We start from the raw sequence: 17,842 nt of genomic DNA on the forward strand, positions 1-17,842 counted from the left end.
CCCAATAACACCATTTTCGTATCTTCATGATCACCACCATTATTTTGTTTCACTTGTTAACCGAGAGCACAACAAACCCCACCACCACCATAACCATCACCACTACACTAATTATCTTCTTCTTTATACCATCATCGGTCACCATCATCTAACAACCCTATTGTACCACTGTTACGGTTTCTATCACTGACGAAGCTCCAAGCCACCATAATTACCATGAAACTGATGATCGATTTTGCTTCTACCATCGTTTTACTATTAGCTGGAGGAATAATCATCACCATCTCCGATAACTTGCTATCCCTCTCCTCTTTCTGATTCCTATTTAATCGAAAACTACTGCAGTATAGTTGTTTCTGTTTATGTTTGAAAAACTCAACTGAAATCATCAAACAAACTATAGTGGTATATGTTCCTGTATATGATTACGATTAAGAGGGTTTTAGGTGTTGCCTTTCCAGCTGTTTCCTCTTGAATAATTATTGATAATGGAGTGTGAGGTGGATTAAAGGATAGAGACGTGTAAAGGGAATCCAGATCTAACGAATTCGTTTTTTTTCTTCTTCGGTTCCTTATTTTATATCGGGCCATTTAATGAGCCGAAAGTTTGTTAGATTAGGTTTTGGGCCGAGATACATGTGTTAGTTGGGCCACCGGATTTTCGTTTTTCTATTTGGGCCGAAGTTGGGCTTTATGATCCTGCAATTAATTTTCGGTGGAGTATTTGGTCGAAAGAGGAAAACTGAAAATGCGTATTTATTATATACAAAATACGAATATTAATAGAAAAACAATGGCAGATGGATGGTTAAGGGCGTAGTCTAGTTAGCGTGAGGTCGGGGGTTCGAGCCCCGTCATGGACAATTCTTTTTACCACAATTTTAAAGGGTATACACTCATTTTATTATTATTATTATTATTATTATGATTATTATTATTATTATGTTATTACAAATATTAAAAATATAAATATTAGTATCATTATTATTATTAGTAAAAAAAAAAAAAACATTATCTTATAGTTATTATTATTAGTATTCATTATTATTAAAAATTAACATTTTATTAAATGTATCATTTTTAATATTAATATTACAAGTATCATTTTTAACTCTATTATTATTATTATTATTATTATTATTATTATTATTATTATTATTATTATTATTATTATTATTATTATTATTATTATTTTTATCATTACTAATATTATTTTAAGTATTATTATAATTTTAACAAACAAACGATATAGATACATATACAAAAATATATTTAATACATATAATATAACAAAATTCATATTTTTATATATAAAATGAATAAATGAAACATATAAATTATTAAAATAATAGTTGCAATTAATTAAAATAACATATAAATTATTATTATAACAAATATAGTAGTTAATAGTAATAATTATACTTGTTTACTTGTTAGAATGTGTGTTAATATAAATAATTGATATAGGTTCGTGAATCCGAGGCCAACCTTATACGTGTTCAATGATGTTATATGTATTTTTACTACAAAATACATTAGGTGAGTATATAGTCCCATTTTTAAACTTTAAATATTTTTGGGCTGAGAATACATGCGCTGTTTTTATAAATGATTTACGTTATGGACACAAGTGATCAAAAATATATTCTACGTTGAGTTGTACCACTGGCATACTTCCCTGTAGCTTGGTAACTATTATTTACAGCGGTATTGTAAACGCGAATCCTGTTGATAGATCTATCGGGCCTGACAACCCCAACCGGACTGGACGACCAGTATTCAACGGTTGCACAGTACTTCGTTTCGTAACTACACTTGGTACGGTGTAGTAAGATTTCATAATAAAGGGAATATGCGACGTGATTAAATGTTAAGTATGGTTACCAAGTGCTCAACCACTTAGAATATTTTTATTAAAATGTTTACATATGAAATCTTGTGGTCCATAGTTATAACGCTGCTAGCATCAAACCTATATATCTCACCAACTTTATGTTGACATTTTAAAGCATGTTATTCTCAGGTACCAATTAAGTCTTCCGCTGTGCATAAGTTCATGTTAAGGACATTACTTGGATTCGATTAACGCGATGGGACCAACTGTTGATGACTCCGTCCGGGAGAAATAGGACCGGTCGTTAAAGGTAGGTACTACTCGCTTAGTTCATATTACTAATATTCAATGATGTACATCCTTCATTAACGAAATAACCATCGTTAATTACAATCTCTGTTTCAAATTCAATGAATTTCTTTTCATAATAAACTAAGTTATTATTCAATTACACGTTTGATTTTACACTTTCATTTTCGATGTACTCGGAACTTTCTAGAAAACATCATTTGTACCTTGCGAAGTTAGGAAGAGTTCCATAAGCACCAACATGATTCACTAAGGAAATATCAATAAAACTGAATAACAAAGTATTAATTATATTAGTGAAATACTCCGCGAAGATTATTAAATCTTTAATGTTTTAGAGATTATTCATTTCTGATCCAGCTGAAAATCAAATGAGCTTAATATGATATTAACTCATTAAATATGTATTACATCTAAAGAAAATATACATACTTATATTTTCATAAAGACTGTAATAAAATTCTCGGGTACAAAATATTACTTGTGAAACTTTTAACGGGTAGGTAATACCAGAAATATATATGAATTCACAATTGATATGTTACATTATTCGATTTTGATTCAACAAATCATCAATTATACTCACTACTTTCACAACGATATACATTCTTTCCTAGAAATCAAAACAACCATTCGCATTCAAATTTGATTACATATTCTGATTTTGAAAAATCAGAATCCAAGCCAAGATTTAACAGAAAATATCACTCTTAGATTCTTACATCTTTCAAAGCTATACTTTGACTTCAAAACTGTGCTAGAACATCACTTCTATTCATAAACCCAGAAAAAATATTTGCATCATTCAAAATTCTAGAACATCATATGTATCTTGACAATTACAATCTTCATGCAAACCCTTCAAACTTTTGAAAACACCTCGGATTGATAACTGAAGATTTGGTTATGATACCTTTGAATGCTGATGAAGCAGCAAAAACTGTAAACGACCTTAACAGCCAAAAGTTTGATGATAAAGAATAGTGTGTTGGCAAAGCTCAGAAAAAAAAAAGAGAAGGTTTGGAACTGGAAAACGGATTGAGCAAAGTATGAAGGAGGCTGTGGATAAATCATAAAGACTAAACCTGCCTTCAAAGAATCTAAATGATTCAGTATCTGCTGAAGTCATTAACAAATACCTTGCTCCTGATACTAAACCCCTACGGACAATATTCTTCATCATCCTCTGATATTAGAAATTCTAAGATATCATCGTATCTTTCATTGTAAATATCCTCCATAATTCTAAAGATATTTCCATAATTATTCTTATCTGAAATCATTTACCTCATCGCGCTATCTGTATTACATCATAAAAGAAACTATTTTAGTTTCTAAATTCTGAAACTTTCGAGTTTAAAATAGGAATATTTTTGAAGTAGTGTTGAGAACTGAAGCATGAGTTAGTATAATATAATGACACTTAATCAACGTGATTATATTACAATAATTCATGCTGAGTTTGTAAATGGAATGTAATGATTCACAGATCATAACATCATCATGTGCCATGTTACACGACTCTTGTATCCTATTTAATCTCTAAAATATCAAGAAAATATTTCTTGATGATTCGGTCTTTTCCAGGGTATTCTGGTAATTTAACAAATCAAAATCGTGCCATTATCATTTCCTTCCTAGAACATTAACAATGTTCATTCCGAAATTTATATATGCGAATTCTGGACCATTACAAGAGATGCCTAATCGCAAGAAGAAGAAACGAAGGGACAAAGCTTCAAAATAAAAATTGGAGTATAAATCGCAGCAAATAGGAGGGAGTATTAACTATAGATGAAAATGATTATAGAAGACAGAAGTAGGGACATTGAAATATAAGGGGAGATATAAAACCCGATAACAATGCATAAATTACAAACCGTGAATATCAATGTTTATCGCAACATAAAGACACGGGAGAATTAAAAGCACTATAACCCCAAGAGCAAAGTAGAAGTAAGCAGATTCCTCTGGTGGAAATTGGAAAAGGAGAATGATTGTTGCGATAGTAAGGATAAAGACAAGGATCAGAACTGGATTAAGCATTTTCACAATCTTTTGAATTTGAGAATTAAATATAGGAATGGTAAAAGTGACAAACCAGAAGAAGTTAATTTATAGTGAAATATTTGATAGAGAAATCAAGGCAGATCTCCGCATTTAATTAGAGAGATCCTAATTTTCTTATTCGCCGAAGAATCAAATCTTTTAGATTTAGAAGATTTTCTTTAAATCCCTTGAATTCCGGAATTCAACCAAGACAACGTCAAAAGTTAAGACAAAACTTTAGTTCTCATTTCATTCCTTTTAGGATAGATTCACTCGTACTCTTCAATTAATCGAATCGTTTTACCTATATTACTCAATAGTGATAAAACTCTATATATCAACTCATATTCGTCATAAAAACATTTTTTATGATTAGCCATGACGACCACGATCAAATTTCGGGACGAAATTTTTTTAACGGGTTGGTACTGTGACGACCCGAAAATTTCCGAACAAAATTAAATTTTATCTTTATATCATTAGATAAATATTTCAAACATATATATTACGTGCAAATTTACAATTCTAAATAAATATATATATATATTTTAACTTAGTCATAAAACGTCTTGATTTAAAATAATATATTTTGATAAACAACGAGCCACTGATTTATAGAAGCAAATGACCACAACGCTCAATTTTATAATTTACATTTTTTATAAGATAATTTATTGATGAGTAAGTCAAATTATTAATAAGGGTACACGTCGCGTAACGTAAAAGGCTAGTTTTCTAAACGTACGAAAGTGCGTTCGAAAAACCGAAAGTGGTACATGAGTCGAGTGACAACGTACGAGTCACTTGAACAAAAATTACATTTTTACTATGCACATAAATATAATATAATATTTAATTAATTCTAAATATTAAATATATTATATATTAAATAATATATAAATAAACGTATCATATGTATAATTGAGTGTCGGCAGGTAAAAGTTAAGCTTTGTGAGCTGTAAGAAGTCCCCATGCGATCACATGGGGAATGTATTGATATGTCATGCAACCGCATGACCATTTGAGACACGACCACTCTATAAAAATCGATTCATTTCACTCAGTTTGCACACACATATATCTTATTACTCCGTATATATTTATATTTATTATTATTATTATTATTATTATTATTATTATTATTAAGAGTAATATTATGATCGTATTAATATTAGTAGTATTATTATTATTATACATAAAATACTACGACGAGGTCATGAGCGAGTAATTTCAAAACTGGTTTCCGAGTAGGATAGGGCTAAGGAAATTATGGGTTATAGCTATGGAGGTGATGGGTAATGTTCATGGGTATGCTCGTGAGGTCAATCTAGTGTTTATCATCTCCGTTGCGTCCACGTACCTTTCCTGCAATATTGAATCTCAATATTGATACGTGAGTACTCGTAATTTAATTTTTATATATTAATAGTGTATCCCTGACTAGTGCTCGAGTATATAGGATTATGCATGCTTGTACTTTTAATATTGCCATTAGATAGGTTATGTTGAATCCTGAATTAGTTACATATGCGGTTGAGATAAGGTATAAGATATGCATGTCGTTGGAAAGCTAGCGAAAAATTATTAACTTTTCATTTAGAAATTGCGTGATTTCGATGAACGGATTAAAAGATGTGGTCAACTGAATTATGGTTAACGTTAAATGAAATTGTGTTTGAAACTGTAAATTAATATTTAAACAACTTGTCTATGAGATTGATAAATTGAATTTTTAAATATTACTAATCGAGTAAATGAATTTCTATATAAGGCACGTCTCGTCTTGTTGAGCAATTGTCAAAGTTGACTGTCTTATCATGTTATAAATCTTTATAAACACTACAATCTGATTTTACAAGTATTGGAAAACTATGTGAAATAATAAAATATGTTCGATTTCCATGATAATTCAAATATAATATAGCTCCTGAAATAAATAATATTTTGAGTTTGATAAACTATAAATTCGTTCAATTATCAAGACTTATATTATGTTAATAGACATGTATAGATTTAAAGATCATATTGGGTAAGGTTAACTTTTGAGATAACTTTTGTTAACTTTTGTATGTCGGTCTCGAGCATTAGGATTTTGATACACTATGACCAGACCTAATTTGTTAGACATGTATTGACCAACATATGTTCTCTAGGTTGAGATCAACAGTTATTTTACATTCTGAGTTTCGGTCACATTCCGGTGAATTACTTTATGTGCTGTTAATGTGAGTTTCATTTGCTCCCTTTTTAATTGCTTTTGCAATCTATATTTTTTGGGCTGAGAATACATGCACTTTATTTTATACGCAATGGATACAAGTACATACTAAATTCTACACCTAGTTTGAACCGAAAATTCCTTAGCTTTGGTAACTAGTAACTGCCGGTTATAAGAACTGGTGGGCGCGAGTAGTAGTACATGGATCCATAGGGCTTGATATCCCCGTCCGATCTAGAGCACTAGCCTTTTAACGGACGTATGCTATTTGAGGAGCGTACACGTTGGTTTGCGTGTATTATTAAGATGATTATACAAAGGGTATAAATTATATATACGTTAAGTTTAGTTACCAGGGTGCTCAATTTCGTAGAATATTTTGATAAACGTTTCTGGATGAAACAACTGAAAACTTGTGATTCACCTTTATATACAGATTATGCTCAACATTAAAACTATGAACTCACCAACCTTTGTGTTGATACTTTTAAGCATGTTTATTCTCAGGTTTCTAGAAGTCTTCCGCTGTTTGCTTATATGTGATACAAGCTATGTGCATGGAGTCATACATGCTTTATTCAAGAAAACTTTGCATTCACAAAATCATCACCGTGTATCTTATTTTGACTGCATTTGTCAACGAATGTATTATGTTAAACTATTATTTATGGTGATTGTCTATATATAGAAATCATCAAACGTTGAAAACCTTAGAAATTGATATTCATTTATTGTGTACCTTTTGAAAAGAATGCAATGTTTACAAAACGTATCATATAGAGGTCAAAACCTCACTATGAAATCAATGAATGATGTATTCGTCCAAAGGGACTTAGAAGGATCGTCACATTTTAGCATTTTTTGATCGTACATATAGCATTAATATATGTAAAATAATTCATTTAATTAATTTGGAAATATCAAGTCAGGTAAGTAAGTATGTCGTTAATGACAATTCATTTTTTCCTCGGGAGAAAAGAAAATGGAGAAGAAAATGTTGTGATGATGGTGTGACACTCCACCCTAGTGATATACTCCGTATAAATATAAATATATCCCTACCATACTACAAGAAGTGTCCTTTTTGGTCATTTTGGACACTTCACCCATATCAAACGACATCTCACCAAACTCAAACCCAAATACCACAAAACACCCCCTCAACTATAACCAACTTACAAAAACAACATCAAACTTCAGGGGTAAAACATAAATTCTCTTACTTAAAATAAAAACTTCACCTTAACACTTCGACAACCCGTATCTTCCTTCTCGCCGCAAGTAAAATTTCACCGACCACACCGTTAAACTCGAAATATTTTTATGAACAAAACGAAACTAACTACGTTCGAAATGGACCCTTTTTAAAAAACGCTAAATATAACGACAACCCGTATCTTCCTTCTCGCCACGAGTTAAATTTTTCCGATAGCACCGTCAGACTCGAAATAATTTTATGAACAAAACGAAACTAACTACATTCGAAACGGACACTTTTAAAAAAAAAAGCTTAACATAACGACAGCCCGTATCTTCCTCCTCGCCACGAGTTAAATTTTTCCGACAGCACCGTCAGACTCGAAATAATTTTATGAACAAAACGAAACTAGCTACGTTCGAAACTGACACTTTTTAAAAAAACGCTTAACACAACGACAACCCGTATCTTCCTGCTCGCCGCGAGTTAAATTCTTTCGACAACACCGTTAGACTCGAAATAATTTTATGAACAAAACGAAAGTAACTACGTTCGAAACAGAAACTTTTTAAAAAACGCTAAAAACAACGACATCTACGACGGCGCTTAACACATAGGTCGTTTTTTCTCTAAATACATAAAGCTACGTTAAATATAAATACGCAAGTCGAAAGCCCCGCCGCATCGCGCAGGCCGGATCCGGACTGGTATATCCTAAAAATCAAGTCACAAAATCAGGGACCGTTCAAGGCCCGATTAAAAGGCGTAGCTTATTCCTTTTTAAATCATTCCCTATTCCCTAAACTTAACAAAATAAAAACCTTCCGCCAATATCCAGTTACCAAAATCTTCATTTTCTTCCATTCATCAACAAGCGAAAGCTGGAGAAACGCTCACAATGAAACACACCAGGCTTCAATCTCCACTGAACAATCAGGTGATTTTTCTCATTTCATTTCGCCTTCTTATGTTTGTTATTAGCTCTCGGTATTTAATTGTTTTACTTTTAAACTGATTTTAGCGATTATATTTTCATTTCCTGTTTTAGTGGCCGGCTTCATATGTTCATTTCCATTCTTAATTAATCAATGTAATTTAATTTTATCCTCAAATTGTTTATGCTGATTGACGTTCTAGGGTTTCACTGATCTCTAATGTTATACAAGTGCTTTAGCCTACTAAAATTCGTTGTTTTGGGGGTTTCTGTTTGAAATATGTGAAATATAGAATCACTATGCTTGTAGCTTATGTATGTGATAGTAGATAATTATGAAGGCTTTTGATTATAATTTGCTCAAGGTTAGTGCCACACAGAGTTAAATTTTTCGTGCTTTCCGCATGTTATAGCTACTACCCGTTCACAGAGTTGATATGATCCAATCTTGTTTGATTACTATGAATTTTATCCAAATCTATAATTTTCACTACTTAGGACATTAGTAATGATGTTCGAGCTTAACAGTCAATCAGCCTATTCTATTTGGCTTACAGATTATTTTTATTGAGACATCGAAAAAGGGCATTATTTAAAACTTTATGTAAGCCGTTAATATCCCCCTGTGCTCTTTTACTCTTTAGCCAAGGAAAAGAATCGGTTTCACCAGCGGATATATATGCATTATTACTCCCTCCATATATGTATGAGGATTGTTGAGATTATTATTGATGAATTTCATTTTGTGAAGGAGGGTCGTCAAAGATCAAATTCAAATGATTTCATAAGCCAAATGCCGGATGAAGTTCTTGTTACGATACTATCTCTTTTGCCTATTAAGGAAGCGGCGAGCACCAGCATTCTCTCAACAAGATGGAGGCTCTTGTGGCGTGGTTTAATCAAATTGAACTTTTTTGGCAATCAAAGTTTTAGTTACCAGGTTAACATGAATACAGAGTGTGATAAGTTCATCAATCAGGTGAACAGTGTCATCCAAAACTACAATCACCCAATGATTGAAGATTTCCGGATTCGTTACTGTTTGAGTAATCGACATAAAAGTTTAATCTATCAATGGCTCCAGTTTGCGGTTAATAAGAAAGTTGAGTTTCTTGAACTGGATTTGTCACGTTATGTTTCTTTAGGTTTTAGTGTTTATGTTTATGATTATCCTTTAAGATTATTTGAGATGGAGCTAGTGTCTCTTAAAAAACTTATCTTGAAGAAGGTTAAAGTGAGTGAAGCAATTCTTCTAAACCTTTTATCTAATTCTCCAAATCTTGAGACATTATCAATTTGTGATCCACAAGACCTTAAACATATACGTGTAGGTGGGCGAGCTCTTAAATTAAAACACTTTGAAATATCGGAAGGTGGATATTCTGTTAAATCCATTTATTTATCCGAGTTTGACCTTGAATCGTTCACTTACGTTGGTGGAGAGATGGACTTGCGTTTTTCGGATCTTCCAAAACTTAATAAGGTTGATTTGGGTCAAGTACAATGGTGGGTAGGTGATAATGAATTTGAAATGCTATACCCTCTTGCCTCATCCCTTCAGTCTCTTTCCATTGATGTTTACCGTAACGAGGTCAGTTCTCCCTCTTATAATGTATTTATGTTCGTTAAATAAAATATGAATAAGAGTATTTTGTACTTTTTATTTTTCAGGTACCTCCAAATCCTAGGGATTATGATGAGCTACCAAATGTGAAGCAATTAAGAATGATGTTTCGTGGTAACAAACATGATTGTCTTTTACATTTGGCTTACATGGTTAATGCATTTCCGAGCCTGGAGAGTTTTACACTTGAGGTATTTAAGATTTTTTTTTTAAAAAAAAAAAAAATAACCAAAACTTTTATAGAAAGAGAACACGTTTTTGAAAAGAAAACGGATTCAACCATAGAAAGAGGGTGCCGGTGAGGCTCGTACATAGAAAGCGGCCACCGACGAACTATCTATTCCGAGCCTCACCTACCAAAACCAAAACAAACCAAACTACAAGCATACGAAAATAACGAAATACAAATTCGGAAAATAGCTACAATACATGAACATGAAACCGAAAAGAACCCCAGATGTCCTTAATGAACACCCCGAATTTAGCCATTTTGGCGCCTTGAACCACTTTTTCGTTTCGCTTTTGCTGTTTCTTGTTCTTAACCGGGGTATGCGGAATTTCACTAGAGTTACTACTATTTACCATATCCGGGTCACTCTCGACCAAACGTGTCATCATTTTATCAAAATCCGCAAAAACCTCTTTGGTCATAATATGCTTTGCCTTACTCGCGTTGCCATTTTTATAATCTAGTCTACTCGGCATAAACAAGTTAAGTGATAAAATTTTTAAGTAAAATAATTGTTGTGTTTGCAGATAGATTGGACTGCAGCGGTTGTAAGGAGAAAAGCAAGGGACTATACTAATATCAATGAAAACCTCAAGTTTGTTGAAATCGTGGGTTATAAAGGTCGAAAATGTGACTTTGAACTTGCTGAATACATCATAGACACCGCTGATGCACTCAAAAAATTTGTGATTAGAATTTCAGAAAAATGTGCCAAGAAGGAAGATGCTCGATCTTCTGCTAAGTGCCTGGAATCAATACTGCCTCAAGGTGTGGAATTGGTCATACTCTAAGTAACCCTGCAACATTTACGTAAACTTTGTTGCTTTTATATGTTTAATTCAGATGAACTACGTAGGGGTTTATGAATTGTTATGCTTTCCGGTTGATTTTCAGGATTGAAGTAGTCTTTTTGTATAAGCTAGTGTTAAAATCTTGGAAGATATGTCACTGCATGTCTGCGTTACATGTATGAATTTAGGAGTAATTTGTGGTTTCCAGGTCTTTGAGAGTATTGAAGGTTTTTTGTCTTTAATACTTCCTTTGTCCCAATTTAAGTGTTTCTATTTTATATTTTCACGTTTTAAAAAGTATTCACTTTCACTTTTAGTCAACAAAATTGATTTAATTTGAAAAAATAAAAATTTTATTAGCTAATTGAATAATAGTTGTATTTAAGCCTATGTGATTTTTGTATAGACGTTTAAATTGAGATAACCTAAAGAAAAATGAATTCTATGTAGAAAGACTATTTAAAAGCAGCAAATTGGACAACTATTACTCGTGAAATCGCGGGATTAGAAAAATAAAATTATATAATCGGTGTAATTTTCTTCTTCTTTGATGGTTTGGAGGAACTGTTGTCCTTGTTTTTCTCAATCATTCCTTTTGGCTTCAGGTATTTTTCCGACTTGCTTTTGCAATACTTGACGTTTATTACACCACCTGAAGGTACCTTTCGGCTACCAATTAGTAAAGCACCCACACAATCTGTATTCTTGTCAGCAGTGGCATATCTCTGAAGGATTCATTAAACCTTCACTTTGTGCTTTCAAGTCGTCATACTAATTTTCTTACTTTGACATGCCATACGGATACATACCTCATTAACAAAATGGCATAAGTTAGTTTATGCATCAACTTGCAATATAGAGCATGCTTTGAAAATTATAATACCCAATATCTATTTTAGTATAATACTTTTTTAAATTTAATACAATACTTATTCTATTAAAAACTAGAAGGAGCTAGAAAATTACAAAGGGCTTAGAAGACATAAGTTCCAATTTGAAACTAATGAAGTTCTATTTTTTGGCCAATTAAAGGAGTACAATCTAATTAAATCAAATAAACTACTATTCACGGATGTGTCGTTGAAGACAACACCATTACGGAACCTCCAAACAATCCAAAGAAGTGCAACCACAATGACCAACAGCTTGACTTGGTGCTGGCGTTTGCAACCCAGTCTTCGAACCACGAATAAAAATCGAACCAACAGTTGAAATTCGGCATGTTAGCACTCGTCCAAATTAACACCAAACGCCACAAATCATTTGAAGTAGGACAATCGATAAACACATGTTTTAATATACCACGGAAGAAACCATATTTTCTAACAAATCTTTGGTTAATATACCACTTCTACGCTTGTTGACCATATGTAAAATCGACCCTCTATATTACACAAGTCTGCAGCATGGCTCCACGTTTCAAGCGCAGTTTAAGTTTGTATCACTTTTTCGTAATTTGCCCGTAGTGTGCTAACGCCATCAGCCCATACTCCTCGTGTTAGTGTTGAAACATTAGCAAGATCCTCGGCTCTATTTTTGAGTCAACATAAAGCGTTGATTTATTGGCGCCTTTACTATTTTTAAAAAAATAGTAAAATAACATTAAGTAAAACTGATTAGAATTAACTTTTCCCCTTCTTTGTTGACTTTATGCTAACTTTTGCAATCTCAGCTAAATCTATGTGTTCGTTGAATTAAACTAGTCTTTTGTGGATTGATCATTGATATATAGATTAATTAACGAGTGATGGTATGCACGATTACTTGATCAAGGAGGTTGTGACTTCTAAGTCAAACAAAACATAAATTACAAACGTTAACCACCTTCCTCATTGATACTATTGACTGCAAGCAACACCATCTTAATGAACTTATTCCCTATCATAATACTTTATGACCATCAATGATCATACATCTATAAGTTTAACAACACATTAATTATGTATTCTTAAACACATCATAGAAGTTTCAACATGATAATAATTTATAAAACTAAATGTAATAGAAATAACATTTTGATAATTCTTGTTAATCAAAGAACCTGGTTCAAGACATAAATTCCACATATTTCAGCAATTTAGAGTATGACCAACTCCACACCTCGAGGCAGTTTTGGTGTGAGCTGACTCTTGGCATGAGATCGAGCCTCTAGTTGTCTCTTCAAGAAGTCGTCCTCAGTGAAATTTAAATCTTCACCAGAAGCATGGCATACAGGATCTATCACGATTTTTTCCAGAGCAACAGCATTCTCTATCACGTACATCGCAAGTTCAAGGTCACTGATTCGACCATAATACCCCACAATTTCAAGAAGCTTGAGATGCGCATGTTGGTGAGCAGCTACACGCCTTACTTTTCTCCTCCTTTTAATCGGTGACAACCAATGTAGCTGCAAAAAGATAAACAATTTTTTTTTTTTTTTTTTTTTTTTTAGAATTCTCTAATACAAGGCATTCAATTATGTTGAATCTTTTATTAGAGATAATTCAAGTACCGAAAACACTAAAGTCTCCAATCTCGGGCACGCCTGAGCTATTGAAGTCAACTCTAAAAGACTATCATCTTCTTCAGCTCCAATTGTCAGATACAATTTATTAAGATTTGGCATTTTTGGAATGGCATTAACATTCAAACCTTCCTGAAACAACATAAAAATCAGTAGCACAATATACTCGTTAAGATTACAACACATAAGGGAAAAAAAATACTAACCGGCGGGACATCTATGTCCAAGAACAGAACCTTAAGGCAGGACAAGCAATGCGCGATCTGGTGGAACACATTATCCTCCAACCCCACACTAAATCGACTAATATCGAGATCTTTTAGCTTTGGAAGATTAGTGAAATGTAATTTTATTTCTTGACCACTACACGTGAATGATACTAGGTCGAAATCAAATAACGAAAGGGACTCAATCTCTTCACAACCTATCAATGTGATATGTTTCAAGTTACACCCCGGTCCACCAACACGAATATGACTATACAAACACACATCATAAAAATACAAACTTTCAAGATGTGGTGAATTTTTTAGAATTTCATTTAAGGTTGGTTCATTCACGTTGACATACGACAAGTCAAGCTTTTTTAGGGACAACACCTCGATGCCATTATCATTCAAGGAAGGCCACTTGAAATATAGCAGCTTGTTTCCATCAGATAAAGGTAATGGGAAATTGTAGTTTTCGGCTGGATCGCGGTCATTGTGTGAACTTGGCATGAAATTTAGTTCAAGATTCTCAACTTTCTTGTTTAGCGCAAATTGGATCCATCTATTAATTTCTTGGAAATTGTTTCCATCTAAATCAAAACAAATCCGGAAATCTTGAACAATTGGGTACTTATGATGCCAAATAATATTGTTCACCTGAGAAATAAACTTAACCCGCTTTGAAAACAACTTATTCTTATTTTTGGCCACCTTTCTTAACACTCGACTTCCATCAAAGTCCAACTTGTTTCTACTACACCATAAGAACCTCCATCTAGTTGAGAGACTGTGGGTGACCAACGCATCCTTTAAAGATAAAAGACACAATATCGTACAAAGAACTTCATCTGGCATTTGGCTTATAAAATCAATCGGATTTGGTCTTCCTTGATCCCCCTTCATAAGTGCAAACTATCATAAGACTTTACAATTAAAAATCTTAATATACACTTTGATGATTATGAATTGTAATACCACTAATATAGTCACTCCATCCACAATCTATTGTCATGTCTTGACTTTGGAGGCCTTTTTCATCTAACTATGACTTTAAATATTTTCGTTTGTATTATATATTATTCGGTGAAATTTAAATCAATAGATTGGTTTTGAATATATTTTTAACAATATAAGTATAACGTTCATCAAAGTATTATGTAACACATAAGATATAATTTAAAGTGTGAGTTGGGAAGAAAAGACCTTTGATGTCATAAATTTGGGACCAAGAGGTTGAGGGTTCAAGTACTATGGACATATTTTGTGAATTATTATGGGGGTGTGAGTTTGGCCTTTCAAAGAAAAAAATCAGTAAAACCCTAGAATGTCAATCATCATAAACAATTTGACAATTAAATTGTATTACATTAATTAAGAGCTTATATTAACATATGAAACCGGCCACCAATACAGAAACTGAAAATTCAATCGCTAAAATCAGTTTAAAAGTAAAACAATAAAATACCGAAAAATCACCTTATTGTTCAGTGGAGATTGAATTATTTTGTGTTTCATTGTGACCGTTTGTCCAGCCTTCTCCTTGATGAATGAAGAAAATGAAGATGAATTCTGTAACTGAAAATTGGCGGAAGGTTTATATTTATCAAGTTAAGGAAAATTTTAAAATGGTATGAACTACGATTTTCAATTGGGCCTTGAACGGGCCCTGATTTTGTGGCTTGATATTAGGAATTTAGGATATTTATAATAAGTTTTTTTTTTTTTTTTTTTTTTTAAACGTGACACATTAAGATTTATTTAATGAATTTCGAAATTTCCTATAAATTTTCAAGTGAGGAAGTTATTAACTAGTTGGTGGGAAAGTTTGTTGCAATCTACAAATATATAATGGATGTCACTTTTTTTTTGACATCAAGTTTGGGATCATCTAGGAAAACTAAATCACACATGCATTCATCTCTCGTAGTTGTATAACACGCCTTCAAATACTGCCTTGAAGGAAACTCGAACCAATCTTAGAACATGACCGGTTAAAACCCCCCTCCCGCTGCCCCCACACTAAGTGAAAGACGACCTGGGTGGATACTTCAGGTGAGGGATAACATTGAGTACAATGTTGCAGCCTAGCTGACATAATTAATAAATCGTATAGCCCAACATGTTCAACATATAAGTTCAAGAGTCCAACCTTTTCTAAAACCAAATGGTGATAGAGGGACTTCCCCTTAGACTTATATGCATACATTTGTTTTGTCTCATTACCGATGTGGGATAACTTTTCAACACGCCCCCTCATATCGAGGCGTGGAACGGTTGTAGAGATGGTGGCACGATAGCGGCCTGACTCAATCTCTTTGTAGCGACGACGGCACACACATGGGGGCCTGACTTGTACTCGCTGTGTAACACCGCTTACCTGAGCTCTGATACCATGACATAATTAATAAATCGTAGAGCCCAACAACATGTTCAACATATAAGTTCAAGAGTCCATCCTTTTCTAAAACCAATTGGTGATAGAGGGACTTCCCCTTAGACTTATATGCATACATTTGTTTTGTCTCATGGCCGATGTGGGATAACTTCCCAACACTAGCGGAGTCGAACTCCCGAACTCTCGCTAAGAGAGTCTGACCACTACCAGTTGAACTACAACTCAATGTTTATAATGGATATCATTACTTTTTTTTAATAGTCTTTAAGGCTATCTTCAGAGAATTTCAAATGGTTATATCAGCATCTATATATTCATATAAACCTTTAAATGATAATGTCATCATTTCACTAATTATCTTTTAATTTTTATAATAATGATGTCATTATTATTTTATATATTAATTTTACTTAATTAAAAATTAAAAAAATACAAAATAAATGCAAATAATAATACCGACAATATATGCATGCCGATTTTGAAGGCAATAAGGTTATATTATTTTAAATTATATATACAAAATAAAAACAAATGCAAACCGATAATACCATTTTACTGATTTACATTATCAAATTAATTATAATTAAAAAAAGATACAAATCAAAACAAATAAATAACCAGAATATATAAATACCCCCATGACGATATGTACAAATTTTGTAACAAATTGTACAATCTTTTACGAAATAACCCATGAACATATGTACAAACTTTCAAACATATTGTACAACTTTCTTATAATAATTGTATTTTAAGTAAACTTTATTATTATTATTATTATTTATTATTATTATTATTATTATATAATTATAATTATAATTATAAAGTTTGCTTAAAATTGACTATTTATATTTTTATAATAATTATTAGTAATAACAAATGCCTCTTAAAAATTTTTAAAAAATTAAAATACAATTATTATATGAAAGTTTTACAATATGCTTCAAAGTTTGTACATGTGTTTATGGGATGATTTTAAAAATTATATAAAAATTTTTAAAGTTAGTACATATAGTTATGGGAGTCTAATAAAACGAAGAAAAAAAATTAGTGAATAAAGATGGTACTTATTTAACATTAAAAGAGGGATCAGAAATACCTGTTTCAACTTCGCGGAAATTGAAATGTCCCGTTCTTATTGATTAAAAACGTTCCATATTAATTGATTTCGTTGCGAGGTTTTGACCTCTATATGAGACGTTTTTCAAAGACTGCATTCATTTTTAAAACAAACCATAACCTTTATTTCATAGATAAAGGTTTTAAAAAGCTTTACGTAGATTATCAAATAATGATAATCTAAAATATCCTGTTTACACACGACCATTACATAATGGTTTACAATACAAATATGTTACAACAAAATAAGTTTCTTGAATGCAGTTTTTACACAATATCATACAAGCATGGACTCCAAATCTCGTCCTTATTTAAGTATGCGACAGCGGAAGCTCTTAATAATCACCTGAGAATAAACATGCTTAAAACGTCAACAAAAAATGTTGGTGAGTTATAGGTTTAACCTATATATATCAAATCATAATAA

General features: G+C 32.2%; 2 protein-coding genes across 3 annotated transcripts; one reads left to right on the forward strand and one right to left on the reverse strand.

The window, feature by feature from the left end:
- The first annotated feature begins 9,297 nt into the window (after window positions 1–9,297).
- Window positions 9,298–11,399, forward strand: LOC139867470 (putative F-box/LRR-repeat protein At4g15060). 2 transcript variants are annotated; one of them, XM_071855834.1, is made up of 4 exons: window positions 9,298–10,133; window positions 10,214–10,357; window positions 10,923–11,016; window positions 11,098–11,399. In XM_071855834.1, exons 1-4 carry the CDS (start codon window positions 9,336–9,338, stop codon window positions 11,184–11,186), a joined length of 1,125 nt encoding a protein of 374 aa, XP_071711935.1. In that variant the 5' UTR covers window positions 9,298–9,335; the 3' UTR covers window positions 11,187–11,399. The 2 variants fall into 2 exon arrangements, with proteins under 2 accessions (XP_071711935.1, XP_071711934.1); XM_071855833.1 differs by having other exon boundaries at window positions 10,923–11,399.
- Window positions 11,400–13,263: 1,864 nt separating this feature from the next.
- On the reverse strand, window positions 13,264–14,804 carry LOC139868941 (F-box/FBD/LRR-repeat protein At5g22700-like). The gene is made up of 3 exons (XM_071857273.1): window positions 13,899–14,804; window positions 13,681–13,824; window positions 13,264–13,575 (listed from the first exon to the last, which is right to left on the reverse strand). Exons 1-3 carry the CDS (start codon window positions 14,802–14,804, stop codon window positions 13,264–13,266), a joined length of 1,362 nt encoding a protein of 453 aa, XP_071713374.1.
- Window positions 14,805–17,842: the final 3,038 nt, after the last annotated feature.

Source organism: Rutidosis leptorrhynchoides, chromosome 9 (genome assembly GCF_046630445.1).
Source record: "Rutidosis leptorrhynchoides isolate AG116_Rl617_1_P2 chromosome 9, CSIRO_AGI_Rlap_v1, whole genome shotgun sequence".
Taxonomy (NCBI): domain Eukaryota; kingdom Viridiplantae; phylum Streptophyta; class Magnoliopsida; order Asterales; family Asteraceae; genus Rutidosis; species Rutidosis leptorrhynchoides.

Excerpts from the sequence above, each read along its gene's own strand:
- LOC139867470 (XM_071855833.1), top strand. The coding sequence starts at position 9,336 with ATGCCGGATGAAGTTCTTGTTACGATACTATCTCTTTTGCCTATTAAG. Across the intron at positions 10,134-10,213 it reads TTGATGTTTACCGTAACGAG|GTACCTCCAAATCCTAGGGA; the intron begins GTCAGTTCTCCC and ends TTTATTTTTCAG. Across the intron at positions 10,358-10,922 it reads TGGAGAGTTTTACACTTGAG|ATAGATTGGACTGCAGCGGT; the intron begins GTATTTAAGATT and ends TTGTGTTTGCAG.
- LOC139868941 (XM_071857273.1), bottom strand. The coding sequence starts at position 14,804 with ATGAAGGGGGATCAAGGAAGACCAAATCCGATTGATTTTATAAGCCAA. Across the intron at positions 13,825-13,898 it reads TGGACATAGATGTCCCGCCG|GAAGGTTTGAATGTTAATGC; the intron begins GTTAGTATTTTT and ends ATGTTGTTTCAG. Across the intron at positions 13,576-13,680 it reads TGGAGACTTTAGTGTTTTCG|CTACATTGGTTGTCACCGAT; the intron begins GTACTTGAATTA and ends ATCTTTTTGCAG.